The following is a 25,275-nucleotide window of genomic DNA, read 5'->3' on the forward strand; positions in this document are numbered from 1 at the left end:
ATTTAAAAAAACAACAATATTTATTCAGGTACCTACTACTTGTATGCTTTCAAAATAGTATTATTTTCTAGTGATGGGATGATTAATCAGTATCAGAATCGGGTCTTTCTTTCTGGAAACGAAATCGGTATCACGACAATAATGTTTAATTTGCAATTACGATTCTTATGTATTACTTGGAATTCTCTGTTTTTATTTTTCGACCCGATTATAACATGTAAATCTTCCAAAACTAATTTATTTTTTCTGTGAAATTTATAATTTATGTTTTCCCACAGGCACAACTATGTTGAAATTTATTGATTTTTGTGCAATGTGTACTCTTAATTCCAGTTCGTTTGAAAATTACGCAGTTAAATAAGCACACAGTCAAAAGTCCTCCTCATCCTAATACAAATATTGGTATTGAACATAAATATGAATGGTCAAATCTGATTTTCAATCTGTTAGTTAATAATTCATTTGAAGGTGACTTATTTTGTTGGATGGATCCTGTTGCTTGGAGTGTACGAATGGAAATTCGTTGATGACGTTCAATTTAATATGTATATATTAAATGTGAATGTCAGTGTGTGTGTGTTTATGTGTATGTCTGTCCTTCAATCACGGCCAAACCAAATGGATGGATTTTTCTTAAATCTTTATGCATGTTCTTATGGCTCCATAAACGGTTCTGGAGACATTTTTTTTTGTCTTCAGGGCCATGGCGGTCTTTAAATAGCATTTGTTAGCGTTTCGTCTGTACAATTGTGGATATTAGACCGGTTCTTTAATGCTCAAGGAAGGGGTGGTAGAAGAATTTAACCTGCCTCAGGTACCAGCAGCCCACAACCCGTGGGTGAAGTATATTCTAGAATATTAGAAGGGGTTCTTGGTACTGAGTCGGGTATATTTTGGGATGTTAGGAGGGTTTCTTGATGGCCAGGAAAGCGGCTACGAAGAAATTTAACTTTACTCGGGCCGAGCAGTTCACCTGCACAGCCCGTATGCTGGGGTGTATTACATCATATTAGAAGTGTTCCTTGTTCCCAGGAAACGCAACGACGGTAGAGTTTAACCTGGATTTTGGCCTAGTACTTCACCTGCACAACCTGAGAGGTGAAGTGTATTTTGTAATATAAGGAGGTTTCCTTGATGCTTTGGGAAGCGGCTGTGAGACTGCGAGTCCGGAGTCTGACACAGAATAAAGCAACTACTACCTCATCGCGTACTACCATGGGGATAATTCTTAAAATTTTACGGTGTTCATCTTTTGTTTTATGTTAAACAAAAGAGTTCTTAACAAGGTTGTGCCTTTATTGGTCTAACGGTTCAAGAGCTTTCCGATTATTGAACTGGAAGAACCAGAACCGACAAAGTCGAACAGAGACCGTAATATATTGCTTATCGGTCTCGGTTCTTGTGCTTATTTTCGTTTGTTTTATTTTTGGTATACTTATATAACCTTTTAATATTCCATCTACATAATTTTATGTAAATGAAACACGTCGTTACCGTTATTGTATCACGCAACCTTTAATCCAAAAATAAACTGAAAAAAGGCCCGAAATCGTCTGGTAGTTAGCCTAATAAGTCAACCGTCTTCCTGCACTACCCCCCTCAGCCCCACTTTTAAAAACATTGTTTTAAGTAGCCCAGGTTAATTTTTTGGGTACCTGCTGGAGCTTAAGGCACATAGCACTCTGCGTGTAAGGTAGCTGCATCCCTGTATGCATCTAATATCATTTCCTTGGCCCGAATTTCTTGTTTTACGTGCCTGTTACCAAACTGAGCCTGTATAAAAAAGAACTGCTACCAAAGACCAATAAAACTGAGCCAAAACCAAAACTGTTGAAATGAAAGAAACGAGACCGGGACCGATAAAAACGCTGAATTTGAACCGGATACAACCTTGGTTCTTGATTAATTTTTATTTCTTAATGTCCCGGGTAAAGCTGGGCAAACCTACTCCAAAGTGACTATATATAAGGTGTGTCGATAAGAAACTTGCAACGCAGTCTGATTGACTTTAGCTGACAACTTTTTTGATGGCGTCATAACGGTCCCAAGTTCAGTGTTACTCACTACTGAAAAGTGTTAATTAATAATTAAATATAAATATTAGAAGCCGAAGGTGTATAATAAAGTTGTGAACTGCGTGGAAATATATTTAATTCATAGTGTTTTTGTATGGATCTTTCGAACGAAGGATTAAGATATATTCATCTGTATCCAACCATCCTTTCTGTTCCTAGGAATTCATATTTTTTCCATTGCATTTGGATATCCAATACGTCTTCTGATCCTCCCTTCAACGTCATGTTAAAGGGATCTCGCCTCTTAGACTTTGTGCCTCTCTATTCTTGATAGTTTTGTCTGGAAAGCATATTCTATTCTGCTATTGCTTATAAGTTATAAATAGTTATTCGGAACTATTAAGTGATTATGCGTTAAAAAATATAAGGGACTTCTGAATTTCTTTAGATTTTATTGGAATATTTGAAGTCGTTGCAATTTCCAAAATTATTAACTCAGGAATCCCCTTCTAAGCAGCTAAATTACTTGTTAGCCGTGACCGGAAGTTATACCCTGTACAGTTTCGCCCTCAAACATACATTATAGCATAAATGTATCTTCCAGATATAATTTAAGGTCTTCCTTTACTTCAACTTGAAATTATGGCATTTGTAGTAATTAATATGAAATAATTGTTGTTTCTTATTATAATAAATCCGAAACATTCTTTTACCGGTAATTTATAGCTTGTTAAACACTTTTTGGCTTGAAATGTTTAAATTAAATAGGATGAGACTAGCAACGATCATCATCAGAATCCCTTTGACTTATCCCTGGTAAGAAATATAAAATATTCACTTTCATAGGTTTTGCAGCTAAATCAATGTACCTTTTTCAGCTTTTTTAGTCATCATATCTCAAGACGGATTAAGATCAGGATCGACGGTGGCCCAAAGCTTCCTGTGACCATTGGATAAAGGAACAGACGTTGTTTATATCGTAAAAACTCCAAAAACCTGTCAAGGAGAGGAAGGCAAGGGTTTTTAAGATATTAACCAGAATTATTCATTCTATTCACAACTAAGACTTTGTCCTTGGACGAATAATACCTCGTTAGAATAATATAATATAAATCTCATATTTTATGTTGTTGTTTTTTTGGTATAATCTTTGAAAATGAGCTATCAGTGCCAGATCAAAGGAGGGGGGTATCATGGAAACCCTCTTTCAGTATGCCGATCATCCCCAAGATATTTATTGCTATTATCTAGATTGGGAACCCCATTTCTTTCACCATCGTGGAAGCACCCTCTTCTATGAGTATTCATCATTTTTGGACGCTCAAATTCTATCTGTTAACATATTATTGTAGCATTGATACAAATAATAGAATAATATACATTATTTATATATGTTCTATAAAATATTTACAATAATAAATATAAGAATTAATCTTTACACAAGAAAAAAAAATGCAGAGGACTTATAAATACAACACAAAACAAAATAAACTAAAAATTGTATAAATTCCGAGCAATGCTTCTCAAATACCCTAATTTATCAATGAGATTATACTGAGAAACTTTACATTCCAGTCTTTTATTTATATCTCTGTACATTTTTATAATAGTATTCGGGTCACCTCGTTTTTCGTTCTTGCCAGTGATTCCTTTTTCTTTAAATAGTCTATAAGCTTCCATAAATTGGGATGTGTGCATGCAATTGAACTTGGAATTGCATTATGATACCCTTCTAAACTATTATTAGTACGGATATCTGCATGAAGATTTTGTTCATACATATTCCACAATTTAATAGGGTAAATAGACTGTATTCGCCTTCGATGATATCCTCGACTTTGTTCACCTCCAATGTAATTTGTCTCAAAAATATGAGACAAGTTCTTGAGGCAAATCATCATCATCGGTTAAGTTAGTGGAAACATCGACGACATCTTCTACCGGTAAAAATGCCAACGCGGTGAAGCATTTAACTTCGTGTTAAAGATGGGATCGGTCTGATATCATTCTTTTATCCCAAGATTCACGATATGCCGAAAATATATATTTTTTGATAAATGGAAGAGGCATCCTTTGATATTACTAGTGGGAAAAACTTCGCCAAATGAATTCACGAGGCCTTCTCAAAATCAATCATTAACAATTCTGGTTCCAAAGCTTCATTCAGTCCCTTAAAAGCTAGGATAAGGCGCTGGTATGTCTCCTACGATTTGAATGGAGTAATACAAAAGGCAAGGGATACATGTGTGTCCTAGAACAGCACTTATAGTAAACAGCTGATAGTAGATGCTGGGGCAGTATTTGAAAGTCCCGTCGCAAGCCCAATGCTTGTAATTGAGGAGGTCAATAATCCCACTTTCTGTTCCAAAAATCAATGCACGATCCTCATCAAACTGTCCACTGTCGAAAAGCAAAAAAAAAAAAAAAAAAAAAAAAAAAATCACCATTGGCTAGCAAGGAGAATGAAATACGAACTCCGTCCAGTAGGAATGGGAGGGTCTTGATTTTATTTTTGTCTCGCTTGAATACTTCCTGATAAGCTGGAAGTGCTCAGGAGTAGAGCTAAAATGTTCTCATCCAAATTCGAAGTCAATTTTGAGATAAGTGATCTCGAAGAAATCTCTGAATCTGAAGTTTTAATTCTGATAAGGCCTCACGCACTTAAGGCTTTGAATGGTATGACGGGTGATTGTGTTAGCCATGCCTCTTTATTATAATGCGAGTTTCATTTTCCATAATAGTGTGAACTCGACCGTCTTGCTCGCATTTCCAATAAGTCTTTTGAGATGTTTTATGAGCTACTCTATAGATCTGGTTGCAGTCATTCACAGGCTTTAGACCGCCTCTTCTCGTTTTTATAAGGTATACATATCTCTTAATCCCTTGTAAACATGTACTAACCAAATTGTTCGGTTATAATGAGTAATCTATTTGTAGAGTACTCCACTTTAGGGTGGTTCCTGTACAAAATGAGTCTAACTTATAATCAATAACAATACATAACAAATATTGAATTTGTGAGCTCTGAAGCAAATAACTGACTACCTTAAACTGAAGTACTTTACACAGTTATAATTTTACTATACCAATTAAATAATCGCCTAGTCAGTGGAAGAGGATCCCTAAATATTTGAATACATCACTTCTGAAATTATACAAGTAAAAAGAAAGCATGTTTTGATTGCAGATTTCAAAAAAAAAAAATCTTCATACCATCAGACGTAAACATCAGTTATACAATAACCAAGTCAAAATGCTCCAAAAATTCATCTGAAAATGATGAGGAAAATGAAGAAACTTTAACAATAGTTGATGAATGAAACGACACCTATATACATATTAATTTTGCAGTTGTAGAATAATGAAAATGAAAACAAGGTTTGTTACGACTTTAATAGAAATATCAATCTTTTTCATTAAGAATACAGCAACAACAACAGTTTTAACCTCCGTGTCTCCACCTATTGATAATTTAATTACTCCTACTAGGTGGAGTTAAACATATTTGATCAAAAATATTCGAATACAACTCCACACCTCTGTTATCTAGCATTTTTGACTATTTTTGTCATATCATAACGCGAGTTCTATTTAGACGATTTTATCACTGGATTGTACAAACTTATGAAAACAAGAATTTAAAAATAAATTATTTTATTAATAAACAAAACTGCATTCGGGTAGAAAAAAGTAAATAAAAGTCCTCTACATACGACAAAAAAAAATGTAAAAATTAATACATTTTCCTATTAGGAGTCCAATGTAAACGATGCAATTACATTTCAAGACCTAACGTTGGAATGAAAAGATGTGTTTGGATTTAAATCCTACATGACGCGTTTTATGAAAATGAATTAGTTCTGAACCAATTTTAAAGTTATATTGATTGTCCGAAATAGGTGAAAAAGAAAAGAGGAAGATTGGTTGTCTCAGGGAGCCCACGTTAAGGTGAACACTCTTGTTGGTACCTCTTATTCAAGCCGCAGATATAGGAGTTCAGAGGCTCTACAATCCGAGCGTTATGTGTGTCCTGACAAGTCCTCGCCCCCTCCTGGATGAAGACCAACATGACGTGCACAGATGCCAGTTACTTAGATTTGTCTATGAGAATCACGTCCTCGAGATCCTCTGCAAGCCATATGTTGTTCATGTAATACCTTGGCTTCCACGGAGATATTCTCGTCTTAAAAGAGGCGCAGCCTGCTTAAGCGATAAGAAGAGGCCCAAGGACCTACTGAACTAGTGCTTCTTCATAGCCTCAAGAAGCCTTGCTTCAGATTTAACACGTAGAAATTGTACTACCGAATCGGTTGTGGAGGCCCTGTGGACGAGTCAAAGTCATTGATCTGTTCACTAATGGCGATCTGTTGGTTCACAAAGAAGGTCATGATCCGATTCCTAGTCCCAGATCTGCTGTGCTCCTTCCCAAAAGGCCTCCCATCAGTGAGTTTCGGCCCGATATGATAAATTAAGACTTCATCTCATGATTATTTATTTGTTTATAGAGTTTCTTCTTCTTTTCTATAGAACTCCCTGTCCAAGCATAGAGATAAAAAATATAGCGTGCTTACTCAATGAGTTCTTATACTATCTGGAGGAGCACAAGCTCCAATCACGCAACCTGTTGTGGTGATAAATATCAATTTTTATGACAATAGAAAAGTAATATAGAATAATAGAATAGAGTAATAGTTTGTCGTTGTTGTGGGGGTTGAACAACATCACGAGGTGTTTTATTTAACTCTTCCATTTTGGGTTAGCATTTTAAATCCCCAAAAATTGTTTTTGAGGCGAAAATGATAGACTCACTTCACGTTCACAGCTAAAAATCAAAGTAGATATATTTTAAATGGTTTTCTAAAGTAAATTATGAAGTATCAGTTTCCTTCAAATGATATTATATTTATTTAGTAGATATTAATCTTGTAATAATAAAATAGTTTATTCATTATGGTGAACAAGTGTGTTTACCTTGGATGTCCAACTGGAGCCAATAGGAAACTTACTTCAGGTGTCGGACTAAATCGATTTCCCAAATCTTAAATTGGTAAGTAAAATAATTTTAAGTAATATATAATATAATTCTAATGAAGGAATAACCCAGCTTGGGGTGAGTAGAGTATTAACCCACAATTTTTAAAATTATGTACCATATCGAAAAAAGGATATATTGTTTTGTTGGAGTTTATTGGATTCCATATTGAAGTCGGAAGACATCCATTACATATATAAACAACAAGTATTTTTCTGTTAATTAGATAATTGTCAAATGACATGCTGATAACATAGAAGCTTAAATCATCCAACATTTGTAAATTTTTAATAATGATGTCATATTGATAAGATGCTGACAACTTATCCATTTCGATGAGGGCAACTACATCCTTGTAGCGAGATGTTAATGAAGAAATCATCAATGTTTAAACTGTTTTACATACATTCCCATCAACTTTTCCATTGCATTTTCGCCTTGCAAACTCGAATCTTTGACCAGTATAAACTATAATAATAAAAAAAAAAATATTATCTTCATAAATTTACAAAATTACTTACCTTCATCTATCATCAAATCAACATATCGTTTGAAGCTGGATTATTCTTTGTTTAAGTATACTTTCATTAAAATGTAATGAGCAAACTACAGAATTAGACGTAGGGTATCTATGAGGATTCGTGACCGGTTATATTAATCCATTTATAATTACGAATGAAGGATTTGGGAAATCGATGTAGTCCGACACCTGACGAAAGCTTCTTATCGGCTCTAGTTCGACACCCAACATAAACACACTTGTTTACCATAATGATTGAATTATTTTATTATTATAAGATTAATATCTATTAAATAAATATAATCACATTTGAATGAAACAGATACTACATAATCTTGTACAAACCCGAACTAAGTTGATATTTAATTTTTGAAGGGCAAATTTATCCTTTTAAATTATTAGTTCAATTATTTTTTGATAATTTACATTAGAAAACCTTTTAAAAATATCTACTTTGATTTTGAGCTGTGAGCATGTTATGTATTTCATATTTCCTTTCATGTTCTTATCTTCTTGTATGTATTATAAGTACTATGTTTTACGTATTATAAATAGTCGTGTATTTTGAGTATTTAGTAATTACGAGTATGGTTTTGTATTATAAAGAATACATATGATCTTATAATAAGTGTAGTCTTATTCCTCTATGCCATTTCTTCTTCTTATTTGTCTCTCGGTCATCCTGGATCTCTCCTACTATAAATAAGCTTGTGTCTCTCCCTCGTCAAGACACAACAGAGCATAAAGTGAGTCTATCATTTTCGCCTCAAAAACAATTTTTGCTAACCCAAAATGGAAGAGTTAAATAAAACACCACGCGATGTTGTTAATTGATTGTTGATAAATGATAGTATAAGAACTCATTGGTTTACTTGAAGAAAAAATTGAAGGGAGAGACAGCTGATGAATACAAACAACATAAGGATCAAAATATTCAAATATTACATTGTATATAGTATTAATAACCGTTTCGTCTTACTTAATAATATGAATTTAGGGGCTTAATGGATAATGAGGGTACTCAACTTACTTCAAATGATCCTCTTTTCACTTATCAAAATGGAAAGTATAAATATGAAATCTGTAAAATGCGAAATTGTTCATTATTAATGTTATAATAATTAATCAATCTCAATTTTCACTCTCATGAAGGATAATCATCATTCATCTCTAAAGGGTATTTAAATCGCCTTGAATCCCACGAATCATATAACAAGACAATGAAAAACATTGTCATAATTGATTTTTTCTTATAAATGCCTAATATTCTCGTTTGTACATACTAATTTTAATAATTTTTTTAACGAATATTTAAGATAAATAAATCGATGAAGTATCATTTATTCTAAAAAAATATCATATACTAATAAAATTAAGACTTTCAACATATTATTGGTTCTTAAACTGAATAAGATTCGTGAGGAACCTACGAATCTTGGTTCCTTCTACAGTCTCAGTTTCTAGCTTTCCCAAGTGATACAGTTTTATACTTGCATAACATGGATAAATTGCTTTTATAAGGGGAAATACATGATTAGGTTCTGGAATGATCAAATATATGTTATAGTAGACAATACTTCTTCACTTAATCCAGAAACCATATTTTTTTTTGTTAAATGGAGACACAAATCTTTAGCATTGGTTATCCTCTTCTGAAGCCTTTGTTTGCTTTGACAAATAATTTAATATTTAAAGCCTTTAAATATGTCGAAAGAAGTTCATTTTTATCGAAAAGAATCAATATGCCTCTTTCAATCCCTCAAGGATTCCATAGTACTAGGTAGGGCAATTGTATGATCAATGACTAAATTTACAATTGACCTTTTTTCAATCATGTCATCAGAATTCCTTTTTTTAAGTACTGTCTTCTTCATAGGTTCTTTGCTTTAAGATTCGTCGATGGGACTCTCCTTTTTTTAAGTGCATTGGAAGGTCAAAAATTGAGGACACCGCTTCATCAACAATAGGGCATTTAACTTTGTGCCTGATGATGTCAGAGTCCTTGAAGTGCTAAGAACAGATTTTTGACCATTTGGTTGGTTTCCAATCTTGGCGATAGTAGTTTACTATCCATTGATTTAGAAGCGCTAGATTTTTAGGAAATCTGAAAGTAGATGATTATAACTTGTAATATATATGGAATATTAAATCAAATAACAAGGATGCCAAAACATATGATTGTTTTATAAAGTTATGAAAATACTTACGGAAAAAAGCTTATTTTCACATTATTATGGGTGAGTTCACATTTTTTCAACGATTTACTAGCAAGATTGTACTCTAGGGATATAGAAAAAGCCCCCGTTCTTGAATTACAATTGAATACAATAAAAGCAAGCATTGAACTATACGAATAAATAAATAAGAATGTATCAAGTTCCAATTATATTCACAATGACAAACTTCCCTGATACCAAACTCCTTTTGTACAAATTAGAAGGTCATTTTATCATTAATTAATAATTAGTAATTTATAAATATTTTAAGAAATATTATTCGTAACAGAAAGGCTAATGTTGACATAATAACTGAATGTTTTGATCTTTATTGTTCATGAGCTGAACGCTTCAATAAATTGTCTTCGTCATTCTAGAGAGTAAGCACTCTATACTTTATATCTTTATGGATCCAAGTAGTTACCCTTTTGTATCACACAACCATTCTTACAAAAAGAAACAGAAAAAGGGCCCTAAATTATCTGGTAGTTAGCCAAATAAGTCAATCATACCAACTGGAATTTATCTCTTATATATTCCCAGACTATCACTATCATATTATTTCTTCCAGAGCCCTATAATAAGCGTTGCGACAATAGACTTGAGCGTCCCCTTGCGTTTACCTTATGTAACTACAAGAGAGGCCTTAAACAACTTAAAATCATTAGATTGAAAGTAGTTAAAACTTAATAAAATCATTATTAAATGATAACATTATTTTTTTAAAAGACATAAAACGTTCATTTTAGTTAAAATAACTAATTCAAATTACATACTATTACGCGTACGATATAAGATTAGACGACTTTTTATATTATACATATACTCAATAAATATGAAAACTAACATTTACAGAAAATATTTGCTTGCAATTATAAATGTCCAAAAATATAAATTAAATATAGGTGTTATGTCAATAAGGAATTATCTTTTTCATTAAATATTTATTTCCAATTTTCAATTAGATTCGACAATTATTTTATACAATATTTTTAAAGTTATATTGTTTTATAAATTTAAAAAAAAATTTAATTCTAATTATTGATTTCTTCTGTCAGAGGAGCAACTGGAATTTTTATTATATTCTAGTCTTAAATTTTCATTAATTTTCGTAGGAAGTTATAGAAAATGAAGCAATTGCATGTAGTTAAAAAAATAAAAAAACATGCCAATATTTTCAATTTAAATGAACTGAATAATGCTTTAGCTTCAAGAATCTCCCCCAAAAAAAAAAAAAAAAAAAAAAAACAACAACAACTTGATTTTATAAACCTATAATGTCAAAAAATCGATTTTATAAGGAAAAAGTTTTTACTAAAATATTAATCAATGTTTATTTTAGAAAAAATATTTATTTTGATGTTTCTCTCATGAACATAAATACTACAAGTACGGAAACTATATGTAACTTTTTTACTCTCTTTTATAATTTTGGTTTGTTCTCGTAAATGTATGTGCAGCTGAATACAAATATAGCGACTAATAAGAAAATGAACTATCTTATGGCATTTATGAATTTCTGTAGACGATTTTATCATTCCAATATCCATTTCTGTAATAGATTTTTCCATTTTTGTTATCTTTTTTAAATCTTTGATCTAAAAATGATTTCCACGTTCGAAAATTACTCCAAAAATCAAACTAACCCATTTGAAGACGTATCATTTCGTAAGTATATCATTGTTCTGTCTTGACGAAGGTGCCGAGGTTCCAATTATTTATAAGGAGGAGGGATCCAGGACGACCGAGAGAAATGAGGAGAAGGAAAGGTGCGGAGGAATAAGACAAGGCTTATTTATAGGAACATCTTTATTCTTAGTAAAACAAAAACCTACTCTGGTATATACATAGATTACAAAACTATTTATACTAATAAAAAGGTAAAAACAGTACTTTAAAATATATATACATACAAAAAAATACAATAAAAGATAACCAGAGGGAAGGAGACACGAATATATTACAATCAGGCTGGTCCAATCACAACCGAGAATGAGTGGAAGGCTTCGAGTTGGTCCTCTTCATTCGTAATATCCATTTCTTTGATATACTCTTATCCTTTGGAAATGAAAAAAGCGTGGCATCTTTATCTCCAGATTTGCTTGAGTATTTAACACGAATGCATTTCTATCTTAATTTGGGATTTTAAGTCGATTTATTGGAAAAATTACTTTGTCTTCACAGTTAATAAGATTTGAATAAGGCCACAAATTTATTTCAGCTGATTGTCAGATGACGTCAGGTAGTTTGCTTGATGTCGTAACTCTTCTTATAGGGCTCTAATTTCTTCATCATTTTTAAAATGAATTAGATATATATAATTAAAATTTCCATAGTTCTTTATTCGATACTGTATCGCTTAGTTGCTTTATTCCACAGTAATATTTTATTAAAAGTTATAATATAACCAATATATAAGCAAGGCTAGATTTATTTTTATCTAATTCATTGATTCATCCTTATTCACATTTAAATTATAAAAATAAAAATTTGTATGATCTATTTCATTAATTTACTATATCTATACTTTTCTATGTTACAGCATATTTAATATCTAGTTGAGTCTGAGGAAAAAAAGTTCTTGATAAAGAAAGACAGAGAGAGAGAGACAAAAAGGAAGAATAATTAGAAAGAAAAAGTGGCGATGGTAGATTTTAGTAAACGTGTTCTAATTTAAACTTATTAATCCTACGTTGAGCGTACAATAAATAAATGATTGACGTCATAAAAAAGTGACATCGGGTGAAAATATTAAGACAAATATTGACCATAATATTTCCTCAGGCTGACAGTGCTCGATGCACTTCTTGATTTAATGCTTTTAGTATAGAGTAACCTATTACTTTGTGTATTTATAAAAAAGAATAAATTCTGAAATAGCCATGACATATCAAAGGAGAAGAGGGAATCGACAGATGACAACAAAATTCGTTGGGTATTTTTGTGTTAGCGAGGTAACTTCTGCAAAAGTATAACGGGTTTTAAAGGAGTTGGTTCGAACTCAAAATAAAAAAGCTGCAAGATTCATGTTTGATATTTTATAATTTAAAATATATCAAAATTGAATTAAATGCAATCATTTGACACTAATGAATGCAAAAATGCATTACTAATCACTTCAATTGGGGGAGACTCATTTTAAACCTTTAATTATATGTGGAAGTTACATTTATGCTAAATATATGTATGAGGCCGAAAATTCCGCAGGGCAGAACTTCCCAGGGCTAAACTGCCTGGGCGTAACATCCTAGAACCCTTGTTAGCATATTGGAATATTGCTCTCTCGAAAATCTGGGATCTTTACAAAAATAAATAAATTATAAACCAATGTGTCCCACACGAGCTAATTATAAGTTGTTTGATTGAAGACAATATTTAAAATGTATCAAAATCATATTACGATTATTTAATTCATTCGGTTTTATTTTGGACTTGCAAATGCTATTTCATTATTGAGATTTTTGTCAGGCATGTAGAGACTTCCAAATCATTTATATTATTAGTTAAATAACTATTATTGGTCTGTATTACTAACTATTCCATTCTAGATAAAAGTGGGGATAGTTTGGAAAATTTGATTTCCTTAGTATTATTAGAATATACAGGGTTCAGAAGTAAAACGTGGACTGAATGACTGATTTTAGAAAAATGTCAAATTTTTTTGGACGCTTATGCTTTTGACATTCTGGAATGAGAATGCGATGATGATCATCGCTTTCCCCAATACATGCCTCTTATTAAAATTAAATGATTTAATTACGGGGCCAAAAATTTGTTCCCGAGGTTAATAATAATATACATAAAAATAAGAAGAATGCAACAGTAAAATTAAGTCGAAGGAATCAAATAGAATAAAAATAATTAAATTGGGAATAAATAGGAAATAAATAATTTATGTTGAAAGGGAAGAATATCTTGAATTTTCTTAATGGTTAATTTTTTTGTAAAGAAATACTAGAACAATAATAATATTTAATAATAAAATTTAAAAATTATATATTATGGGAAATATTTATTAAAATTTGTAATACATTTATTTCGGTGGAGATCGTAGGTCTGGACAATGGTAACATTTCAATAAGGTGATAAACAATTTAGTAATTCTGTTCCGTCTTGACAAGGGAGAGACACAATCTTATTTATAATAGGAGAGATCCAGGATGATCGGGAGAGATGAGAGGAAGAATGACATGGAGGAATGAAACTACACACTGTTTATAGAATCATGTGTATTCTAACTATACTCTAATATATTTACAAAAGACGATACTATTTATAACACGTAAAACACAGTACTTATAATACATAGACGAAGAAGATAAAAACATGTAAGGAGATATTAAATACATAACATCACCCCCCAAGCACCAAATCCATGGCGGTGCTTAAACAGGTTCCTCTCCATGAACAGCAGCCTATAGATCCGCTCCATCCATGTCCAGGCGAGGAAAAAACATTCTTCCTTGTACTGCAAAAGTTTATCTCCATAGACGTGCCGTGCTCTCAGCACGCGCACCGGAGAAAGGAGGACAATACTCCTCATAAAGGTTTTAAGGACCTGAGCACCTTGCTCGTCCCTGGGAGAAGTAACATTCACCCTTGTTGAAGTTTTAAGGACCCGAGCACCCTGCTCGTCCCTGGGAGAAATAACATTCACCCTTGTTGAGGTTTTAAGGACCCGAGCACCCTGCTCATCCCTGGGAGACATCTTGCTCGATGTACCCTCATCCAACTCGGGATGATCCAGAAGAGAGACCGTTCCACATCCATTAGCCAATGATGTGAACGGGAGAGTAGTAACAGTAGAGAACCAAAATTGCGTTGGAACAAATCCATTTTTAATTATGTGGTCCCTGACCCGGACACACACTTCACTTCTTGAAAGTGACCAAGGTTCTCTTCCTTCCTCCACGAGGCCCAAACATAGGCACAGTCCATATTGCTCCGCCTTCCGCAGACGAACAAGCGTTCTCCCCATCGACGAAAAAGGGCTACCCAACTCCAACAGGGCTAGCTTCGCCGACGATCCCACAGCAGGGAGGTCACGTGATCCTGATCCCATCCTCGTCGCCGACGATCCCACAGCAGGGAGGTCACGTGATCCCGATCCCATCCTCGTCGCCAATGTTGCGTCTTGATGAACGAGAGAGTCAAACTTCTTTATAAGGTGGAGAGAAATCCAGGATGACCGAGAGAAAATAGGAGAGAAGAGAGGAAGAATGACGTGGAGGAATGAAACTACACACTGTTTATATGCTCATGTGTATTCTAATTATACTCTAATATATTTACAAAAGACGATACTATTTATAACACGTAAAACACAGTACTTATAATACATAGACGAAGAAGATAAAAACATGTAAGGAGATATTAAATACATAACAAATTCAAACTCACTAAGTTTGAAATTTGAATGACATTCATATTGTCCAACGGCATAAATAACTCACAAGTAGTAAGGAACTCAATAGTAAGGCTTGAAGAGTCCAGGATGAATAGTAATTAATAGGCCATACGGAGGGTACAGCACAAATTCATTATCATATAGAATTGCAACCAGATGAGTGCTGGAGATGATAATTTTGTTTGTCAAGGACACTAAAGAACTCAAATCCAAAAAATATTCCTTATAGGAGGAGACAAAGTAGAATTTACAGTAGAAGGAATCATTCTGAGATTTAATTAAAAACTGTGGATGGAGGATTGACTCCGACTGATTTTATTTAGCACTGAGCTATGTTCCACGAAGTTAGAAGTCATTGTCACAGACCTTGATGCAAAAAGCCATTTCTACAATTAATGTACCTTCTATAATTGGAGGGGATATCCACCCAGTGGGGCATGTGATCCTCTTCATAAAAGGACGATATCCCTGAATATCAAGTTTAAAACTGTAGGTGTGTGGCTAGGATCTCCAAATGAAAATACATGCATTCAAAGGAACAATGGATGGATGCAGGTAAAATATACCAGGAGATTCATCTAATTTATTAATAAATAAATTACAGGACCAAACTGGCAAGATATTAATTTATACTTCTCACACTGACCATCTATAAATACAATATATACGCTTCTATCTTTTCTTCTCCTTTTTTTTATTTCTTCCTTTTACTTGCATCTTTTTATGTTGTTGCCCACGGCAGCCTTCCCTTTCTTGTGGTTTAAGTATTCATTGGTCATTGCCGAAGGTGAAAATTCAGTGTGGAATGGGCATGTTAAAAAGAAAAAGAAACCGAAAATCAACATGGTAACCCTATCAATTTGAAGAATATTTTGGAGGAGAGAAAAAAATAATGGTCATAACGTTTCATTAAATCAGCTACAATCAGCTGTGCTAAGAGAGGAAGGAAAAAGGATATAAACAATCAAAGTTAATAGAAATACAAGGTTATCCCATAAGGCATGTATGACTGATGTTTAACTTTCATCCCACTTTTAATATGTACGTTATAGTTGATGAGTGGTTTAGTGTTTTGTCAAAGTCTGTTTTTCTTGCTTAGCAGTCAATACGATAAATTAAATTGAAAATTCTATCAATAGTGACGTCATAGACTATGAGTGGTTGCGTGTTTTGTCAAAATCGACCTATCTTGCCAAGCAGTCGGTACAATACATCAGATTAAAAATTCTAGTAAACCCCGATTCCATGATGGGCTAACCTTGTATTTCTATTAACCTTATAAACAATGACATTTGCCAGAATTACTCCAATGTCGATCCCCGACTCTACTCTAAGTCAGGCTTGGTTCTAGAATATAATTCCTTGGGGTGCATCTGAGACTACATGGGTTGCATTTGTACTAGACTAAAACCAGCTACCCAGCTTCAGTTCAGACTTTGCTTTTTTACACAAAGGCCTTTCTACCATAGACACGCACTTCTGTGTAGTTCTACCGACATGATGGCACAACAAACAAATACTTTACTTAATAGATTATATCATGTCTTGTGATGTGGAGAACATTTCAGCTGCAACATTAGCTTTTTGATATCATAGATAGCTTTAAATATGATATAGGTTTTTTATCGTGCGCGGAAAACTACCTTGAGGAAAATTGCCCGTGGAAAATTGCCACTTAGGAAAAATGCCCGGGAGGAAATAGCACGTATTTTGTTCAAACTTCATGATAAATAATAAGACATTATACATTCGCTTAATATCTACACATATTTGGTTGTTCCATTCCCTTAGGCAGTACCTTCAAGTATAAGTAATATTATTGCACACAAATTCCTTGCAATTTTTTCAATTCAGTTCAATGTTCTAAGAAATTGATCGAAAGGATTGGTAATACCCTACGCCTTAAGATTGACCCGGGAGTAGTGTGGGATTGCTAAAAACCACTCAAGGCCCGAGGGGGTGAAACTATTTATTGGTATTAGAACGGGTTCCTTGTATATATGTGATGCATTGGCGGTGGTTTTTAAGTATTCAGGGATACCCTCAAGTTCCCTGCCCAACCCAAGGACTTGGAACTATTTTTTGATATAAAAGGTCCTTGGATGTATGTGATGCTTTGGCGGTGGTTTTTAAGGCTCAAGGGGTACCCCAAGCACAATGTATCACGATCTGAAATTAATCAATTTCTTAACTTATCCTAAATTATAGTTATCTTTTAACTAAATAATTTTATTTTATATCTTATTATAGAATATTACTACATTTAATGTACACAGATCTGTCGACTTAAAAGGAATCTCTGATCATTGCTAAAAGACATGAACCTATCTCACTTCCACATAAGTTTATTTAATTTATGAACGAAGTTCATTTCTAGTTGACGGTATCATGATAACTAACGGCTGGATTGATATAGTGTGAAAACTCCAAGAGGATTAGAAATAATCAAGATCTTTTTCGCCAACAACGAAACATTTATATTATAATTTTTAGTATATGTATTATATATAATTTTTTTTTTTTTGATTTTCTCAATTAATTTGACCATTTTCAATGTGATTTCCCTCTACCTTCTCAGCCCAAGTAACATATTGATATATACAGTTATATTCTAGATCAATCATAAGAGGAAACTTGATATCTCACATATTCTCTTCATAAAAAATCCTTTCAATATATTTGGCCATTTTATAATACCTATAAAGGAATTTTGGGTATCATATAAAAATAGAAATGTATGGCAAGATATATAATAAAATATTATAATACAGTATCGAATAGATTACTATCATGATTTCTACTAGGAGAATCATAATTCTACTAGTAAAGATTACGATCCTATTCTTTCCTAGGACAAATTGCAATTTTACTGAGGGAGATAGTAGCATTGAATAGTGTGTTTTCGAAAATATGACACAAATTCATACCCTCTATGATTCCCACTTTGAAGAGGGATATTTAGTGACGTAATACGGTTTATGCTTCTACACTAGTTAGTAGTTTTTGTGTAAGGCTATAAAGGGAGGGCTTGACACTGGGCAGTCGGCACTGGAGATGAGAAATGAATGATGATTACTGATGGGTGGGAGACAGATAAGAATGATTTAAGGTGTTTATGGATTAGAAATGACGTCGTGATAAAATCTTTAATAGTAAGTAGAAATGGAATCCCAATCCGTTGATATTATTTATACCTTGGAAAATACAATTAAATGCCGTAATTGTTCTTCTTCTTCTTCATCGTCTATTGCTACTCCTTTCATCCATCGACAATCATAAATTTCATCATCCTCTTTTCTCTTCCCTTCCTCTTTTCACAATTCAAATCTATGTAAACAATCAATATAACCAAATTGCTCGGGCCCCTAACTCCCTTCTCTAGGACACCTTACTCTCCCTTGCTTCAAGCTCAACTCTGAATTATTTCCTATAAGTTACAACAATCATCATACTTCATAGGATCATACTGGGTCTCGTAATAGATTTCTAGAATATATAATTCATCCCCTTAACATCCAATCACAACTGTTCAAACTTCAGTACATAGATTCCAAAGCATTTTGAAGGAAACATTACTACCATGGTCCCTTGCAAAGAAACACTGACATTCATATGCAGTCAATTTCTTCATCAATAGGCCATGGAGAGGATTGTACTAGAGTTGTAGAACTTGATCAAGATGTGGACCTCGTCCATGAAAGTTTGCATGCATTTCTGAATATGATATATAATAATAAATATGTCTAAATATTTTATTAACTTATCACATTCATAGATTGTGTTGTGCTCATTTCGACCCTTCACTTGTCATTCCCTCACTGTGCCTCCGGGAAACAACTCTGCTCTTTGTAGCAATTAACCATCTTCATATAACTGAGGGATTTTGGATCATAACGAATGGAAGTAAAAACATCGTTTCAAGACCCTTCTGAAATAAAACATGATTTTCAGTTTTTTTACTAAATACAAGAAACCGATTTATCTTTTGCGTGGAGGATTGAATAGAATAAGGAGGTCCTTACATTTTGAGGATTAAGGTTGAAATATCATTTACTTATATAAAAATAACTATAACTTTTAATTTCATTGTCAAATTCAAACTCAGAAGGTACATGCCTAGAATGGACATTGGACATCGTTAATTATGAAATTATAAGGAACTTCCTTCTGAAACAACGAATCGAAATAGATTATATTAATTCTTGTTTTTGTAATTATAAATGATAAAAATATACTTAAAGTCAAGATTTTATGCAAAATATAATTATCTTAACGTGTGTACTAGGGTATCTCATATTTTGGATGATCTATTGTGTATGGATGAAAAAAGGATGTTTGAAAAGTTACAGTCTTCAAAAACAGTTTCTGTAAACTATCTATCTATTTGAAAGTGAAATTTGTCAAATTGAAATTACTATTAGTTAAGGAATTGAGATGTTTTAATTTTTAAGTTATAATGTTGAATTTTAAAGGTTTCATTAAAGTTCCTTCCGCAAGTTGTATAAAAGAATATAATCCTCAATTTCCATTTTGAGGATAAATAAATTATTGCATAAAGAACAATTTCGGATACATGAACGATCACAAACCCTGTACTGAGCTCCAAATCGAATCAAATAAGTATTTGTGGAGGTGCATAATATACATGAATAGGCTGTCAGAAACCCCTTTCTATTTTATGATACAGTAAATTGTCATATATTCAACCTTTACTTTAAACGAAGCTGCATTAAATCTTTGTAAGTAAATTGCTCAATATAAACAATTTTACAAAATGTAAAACTTGGGGCAAGATTCAGAATTATTTATTGATTCCACTTCATTTTTTTATTCAACTCTCAATATCCAAAAAAAAAAAAAAGAATGATTCAAACTGATATTTAAAAAAACTGTATCGAATCAATATAGCTAATTCGTAAAGATTAATTTGTTAACTATTAGATTTAAATTTATTTAATAAATATAAAATATACATTTGAAAATATGTTGCATCATTGACAACTACAGTGCAGTATTCATTTGTATCAAACCGCATTTAATCCAATTTGGTATTAAGTAATACAAGCTGACTCAGTTCAACATTCCTTATATCCTGAAACTTCCATATTGCATAAATAATTATATAACATCTTTAACTTGTCCTCTAGTTAATCTAATATTAATACCAACTATTCTTTAGATATGATGTATCTTGTGTTTGTAAACTTTTGTTCCGATGTATGGCTCGACGATAAACTGATTGGATTGGCGGCACCTTTCCAACTATGACCAGATAGTTTGCCACTCATTCAATTTGGCTTTTATGAGATTTTTCTTAGCTTGACACACGGAATTGGGGACAGAAACTTTGTACCCTCTTTAGCAAAATCATTAACAAACTCATTCCCTGTGCTATTATTATGCCCCTTAATCCATCTAACTGCGATATCGCACTTGGAATTACTTAGCGCATCTTTCCAGCCAACAATTTCTTCTCTCAATATACCACCGGGTTTTATATTGAAACTATTTATAAAGGACAAGCTATCAGATAATATTTATATCTTCTTGCCATTCGTTTATCTTATTAGAGTTGGTGTGCCTGCTGTTGTTCTCATCTTGGATTTATGAGTATACGAATATCTAGGCATAGTATAGGCACTCTTCTTTCACATAATGAAGCAATAGATGCTTTATTCTGTGTCAGACACCGAATGGACAGTATCACAGCCGCTTCCCAAAGCATAAAGGAAACCTACTAATATTCCAAAATACACATCGGCTCTCAGGTTATCCAGGTATCAAGTTAAATTTCTTCACAGATGCGTCCTTGAGAATCAAGAAGCCCTCCTAATATCCTAAAATACACCCCGACTCTTAGGCTGCACCCGTGTTTCTAGACACCAAGTAACCCTTCTAATGTTTTAAGGTACACCTCAGCCCTCGGGATGTGCAGGTGAAGTACAGGGCATCAAGGCAGTTTAAACTGTACCGCCGCCACATTTATTAGCACCAAGAACCCCTTCTAATATGCTAGACTACACATCCCATCACCACATTAAGAATGCAGTTCTAGGTACGACAAACACTAAAAAAATTTACTTTTTTTCGTTCTTTTTATTCAAAAAAGAAATAGTAAAACAGTTATGTTAACCAGAATATCGATAAAAAATTAATTTATTGGGATGATACTTCATGCAATCTATCAAAGATGACCTTCATTCCTGCCCACAATTCTTCACCACTTTCTTTGATCTCGCTTGGGAGGCAAATCGAAGCCAAGATTTCCTCCTTGTCTCAATTCAACAGTGTAAGCATAAGTTGATCCCAAAACACCAAGGTACCAATCATCTGATGCTCCAGATGCAGGATCTAGGAAAATAATCATGCTATGACTCGTTAAAATATTTTAAAGTTACATCAGGGGCGTCCAGGCTATTATTATTATTTTTTTTTTGGAGGGAGGGGGTGGGTTCTTGTTGTATCTTTTTTTTTAATGTTTTTCAAAAAAAAAAAAAATGTGGAATTCTTTGAAATTTTTTTAAAAATCCACAGCTATTCACAAAGAATTATTTTTTTTTGTAAAAAAAAATGCCAAAATTAAATTTAAAGATAAACGCCCGTGTACATACATAAATTAGCTGAGTTGATAGCTTCAAATCCAGCATCATGAACTGCGTTCAATGCATCGACAGCCTTCTCTGCGAGTCCCATCTAGAATATACATATATAACATTAAAATTATTATTTTCAATATAAATATGAAGCTTACAAGCTCATCGTAATTCTCAGGATATACGTTGTAGGCGTATCCGTAGGGCACCAACCACAAATTTGCAGCACTATGAAGAGACAGGCTCATTAATGGAGTAGGTTGTAACTTTTCCACATATTGACGAATAGCATCGGTTTCAAGTTCAGAAAATGGTTTCAATCCAGGGAAGATATCACTACATGGGTTATTACTCACACTAGTCTCTACATATTAAATTATCATATTATGTACTTATATTATTATAGAACCTAAAAATATAATTACCATTCCAATGGTATCCCCAATTTCTGTTAGGATCGACACCTCTGCAACTAGTTTCTTGATTCCTGCTTCTTGTTTTTCGCCATAAACGTTCCTATTTAAAAAAAAAATATATATAAAGTAATATACTAGATCAATCATAAGAGGAAACTTGATATCTCACATATTCTCTACTATATTCGTAACCATCGGGGTTAACGGAAGGCATGATGTGGAAATTAAATTGGTCGAGGTAACGAGCATTTTCAGGGTCTTCTAGAAGACTATGAATAATGTATGTGCCCATGGCAGGTGCAATCCATTCACGTGCATGAATTCCAGCCTCAATGAAGATATTGGGAGCATTAGGCCCAGCCTTCAGAATCTTGATGACCTTTAAGTCTCTACCTTCGTAGGATTTTCCATAGGTTTCTACTTCGACAAAATCGTTATCAGCTTCAAGCTCATGCAAATAAGCAAAGATCTGGAGCAAGAAAAAGTGAGTTAGGGGTGGAAATCAAGCTTATTAGTATCTTTTACATCATCTGAACTGTAGTAGTTTTCAAAGTCAATTGATCTGGATGAAGTTTTGAATTTTCTTAAAATATTTTCAACGATGAAAGCTCTTTGATTAGTGCTATAAGAAAGATTTGACAATGAGTCATGGACCAATTAATGATACACATAAACATAGTTGTGGAAATCACATTCTCAATCCTATAGTGATGGAGATGTGTTCTCCTGAGATTTCCGTCCTAGAGTAAATAAGTTAAAAGCTATGAACTTACATTTCCACGTCCTCAATCAAAAGAGTAGAGGCAATGGATTTCTCCTTTAAGAACTTTTCGAATTCAGAAACGTGCCCTGGAGCAACCATCACTTTAGCATAAGAGCCAACACGTGGAGAGACCCAGAAGTCATAGACTCCTTCATCTGCGGATTCGATGAATTTGATTAATTCAATGGCTTTTGATTGAGCATGAATATCTTCGGTTTGGAATACTTTGTATCTATTCAAAGGAAATGATTAATTATAGGCAGAGTAAATGATATAATATAGTTTCTTACCCATTGTAGTTGCAGTTTGCAAGCGCAAATAAAAGTGTTAAACATGTCAGTTTAGACCACATAATGGATACTGATGCTCTGACTAAATTACATCGTCCTTTATAAAGGACTCCAAACTATTCTTAATTCCTGATAAGCATTTGCAAAAACTAATCCATATCCAAATATTTAACTTTGTGCAATTTACATAATGATAAAGTTCATTTTCTAGAGAAATTTTATTCAAGCAAAGTTGGTTATCCATCAATTAAATAACATCAAACGTTTTATTCATATTTATCTGATAATAGATCAATATAAACTTTCTTTTGTATGTCCATTATTTTCTCTAAATCTGGATCTTTTCATTTCATTTCTTTCTTTTCATAAACCCCTATCTAGTCTTCCTGAGCTCCCAAAAACTTTTTTCATTTTTTGGCAATACAATCAGCCTCCCTTATATGACCCCCCTTTTTCGTCTTTTGGTGTCCATGGGTTACAACAAGTTTGGGAACCACTGCCTTAAGGGACAAGTAATTATGAGGTACCGTTCAATTTTTTGATAATTAGTTAGAGATTAAACACAGGGTTCTAAAGTTTTGAACTTATGTTTCTTTAGATTTTGAGATGTTATATCAATTCACTACATAAAAATATTATGTAAATTATATTTTAGTTGACAAAATTATCTTTACAAAAGAGAAAGATTTATCTTCCAGCGTAATTTCCACACACAAAGAAGATGGGAGTGTATCTGAGGGAACTGATGTCTGAGACTTCATTGAGTGACCACTCTTGTCAACCGAAGACAACGGAGATCCACAGATACAGCATGGAAAATATTCTAGCTTTTTTGAGACATAACTTTAACCGTCTATTCTTATAATCTTTAAAATGATTCTTTAATCCTCAAATTTTTGTAGTGTATCTAAGAAAAAGTCATTAAATTTATGATCGAAATGATGTATATATTTATGGCGTTTTATGCGCCACGAAACTTCTTATCAATCAGCTGTTCGAGCAACTTAAAATGCACATAATAAATTGATGATAATTTAAGAAAGAATAATTAACACAATATCGACTTAAAATAACACATGAATTTATTGGCCTATGTAATCACCCTTGAGCTTCATGGTAGTAGGTCAAAACGTCGACAGACAAAACATCGAACGACAAAACGTCTAATGGCAAAATGTCGAATGGAAAAAACATTAGCCCTACAATATGTCAAATGGAAAATATTACATTTGAAAATATGAAAAACTGTTTTTATGACATTTCACTCTAGACATTTCCCGCCCTAGATATATACCCCTCCACCTCTACATAAACTAAAAGTAAGGAACCCCCAAAAACCCAATTTATACCTCAAAATTTGGGGCTATTTCGGGTACTACCGACCCAAAAATGAGATGAAACCCACTGCTTTTTATTAAATTACTTTAAAGGGGCCATCTCAACACCCCAACTGATTCCATGAAAATTAATATTTATGAGGTTAATGCATATTAAATATTCTTATTTATTCGATTGTTTTCTAATACAAATAAAATAGGAAATGTAAAATTATAAATTCTGACCAATAACACCCTATTTATCCTCCAAAGGTTTGGGATGTTTTGTGGTGCTGCCGACTCCAAAATAGGTTGAAACCAACCGCCACAATTTAAGCAACCATTAAGAGTTTTTATCTATTTTTTTCATTATACGTCAATTTTCAAGAAGAAATACCAAAAAAACAATGCATTTTGGACGTCAAATTTTAAATTTTATCATTAAAATATATTATAATTTCCAGAACATGTTATCTCATCATTTTTACAGTATTTTCAAAAATGAACCACTTATGGAGTGTGATTTTTTGACGACATTATTCTCTATAACTTTTACTGTTTTTGTAAATAAGAAAAAAATCTTGCAAGTATGTGTTCCTCTTTAGAATTCCTTTAAATGATATTGTATACTCTTTTATTTTCGGAAAATTGATGCAAAAAAGGTTTTTTGCATTTTTCTGCGTCAATTTCGATTTGGAAATTTTTTA

General features: G+C 32.9%; 1 protein-coding gene and 5 long non-coding RNA genes across 8 annotated transcripts; 3 read left to right on the forward strand and 3 right to left on the reverse strand.

Annotated features, from left to right (window-relative positions):
• The first annotated feature begins 1,671 nt into the window (after positions 1-1,671).
• On the forward strand, positions 1,672-4,412 carry LOC139906472 (uncharacterized). Its single transcript, XR_011782013.1, has 2 exons — positions 1,672-2,831; positions 2,894-4,412. It is a non-coding gene; the product is annotated as an uncharacterized lncRNA (long non-coding RNA).
• On the reverse strand, positions 3,383-6,662 carry LOC121125304 (uncharacterized). Its single transcript, XR_005866598.2, has 2 exons — positions 5,229-6,662; positions 3,383-5,160 (listed from the first exon to the last, which is right to left on the reverse strand). It is a non-coding gene; the product is annotated as an uncharacterized lncRNA (long non-coding RNA).
• Positions 6,663-6,696: 34 nt separating this feature from the next.
• LOC121125302 (uncharacterized) lies at positions 6,697-7,890 on the forward strand. The gene is made up of 2 exons (XR_005866597.2): positions 6,697-7,062; positions 7,274-7,890. It is a non-coding gene; the product is annotated as an uncharacterized lncRNA (long non-coding RNA).
• LOC121125301 (uncharacterized) lies at positions 6,897-10,450 on the reverse strand. Of its 2 annotated transcripts, none has more exons than XR_011782014.1 (3): positions 9,775-10,450; positions 7,569-9,671; positions 6,897-7,515 (listed from the first exon to the last, which is right to left on the reverse strand). It is a non-coding gene; the product is annotated as an uncharacterized lncRNA (long non-coding RNA). The 2 variants fall into 2 exon arrangements; XR_011782015.1 differs by lacking the exon at positions 9,775-10,450 and having other exon boundaries at positions 7,569-7,853; positions 7,913-8,421.
• A 7,623-nt stretch (positions 10,451-18,073) lies between these two features.
• LOC121125334 (uncharacterized) lies at positions 18,074-19,435 on the forward strand. 2 transcript variants are annotated; one of them, XR_011782101.1, is made up of 4 exons: positions 18,074-18,521; positions 18,573-18,729; positions 18,966-19,227; positions 19,296-19,435. It is a non-coding gene; the product is annotated as an uncharacterized lncRNA (long non-coding RNA). The 2 variants fall into 2 exon arrangements; XR_005866626.2 differs by having other exon boundaries at positions 18,077-18,729.
• Positions 19,436-21,266: 1,831 nt separating this feature from the next.
• Positions 21,267-24,150, reverse strand: LOC121125297 (carboxypeptidase B). The gene is made up of 8 exons (XM_040720463.2): positions 23,253-24,150; positions 22,973-23,194; positions 22,725-22,821; positions 22,369-22,668; positions 22,209-22,299; positions 21,942-22,147; positions 21,802-21,883; positions 21,267-21,541 (listed from the first exon to the last, which is right to left on the reverse strand). Exons 1-8 carry the CDS (start codon positions 23,312-23,314, stop codon positions 21,408-21,410), a joined length of 1,194 nt encoding a protein of 397 aa, XP_040576397.1. The 5' UTR covers positions 23,315-24,150; the 3' UTR covers positions 21,267-21,407.
• Between the last annotated feature and the right edge of the window lie 1,125 nt (positions 24,151-25,275).

Source organism: Lepeophtheirus salmonis, chromosome 10 (assembly GCF_016086655.4).
Source record: "Lepeophtheirus salmonis chromosome 10, UVic_Lsal_1.4, whole genome shotgun sequence".
NCBI classification, from domain to species: Eukaryota; Metazoa; Arthropoda; class Copepoda; order Siphonostomatoida; family Caligidae; genus Lepeophtheirus; species Lepeophtheirus salmonis.

What these genes read in the sequence shown, in the direction of transcription:
- LOC121125297 (XM_040720463.2), bottom strand. Translation starts at nt 23,314, where the DNA reads ATGTGGTCTAAACTGACATGTTTAACACTTTTATTTGCGCTTGCAAAC. An exon ending in GCAAACTGCAACTACAATGG is followed by an intron (nt 23,195 to 23,252) that starts GTAAGAAACTAT and finishes TCCTTTGAATAG; the next exon opens with ATACAAAGTATTCCAAACCG. An exon ending in CTGAGAATTACGATGAGCTT is followed by an intron (nt 21,884 to 21,941) that starts GTAAGCTTCATA and finishes TGTATATTCTAG; the next exon opens with ATGGGACTCGCAGAGAAGGC.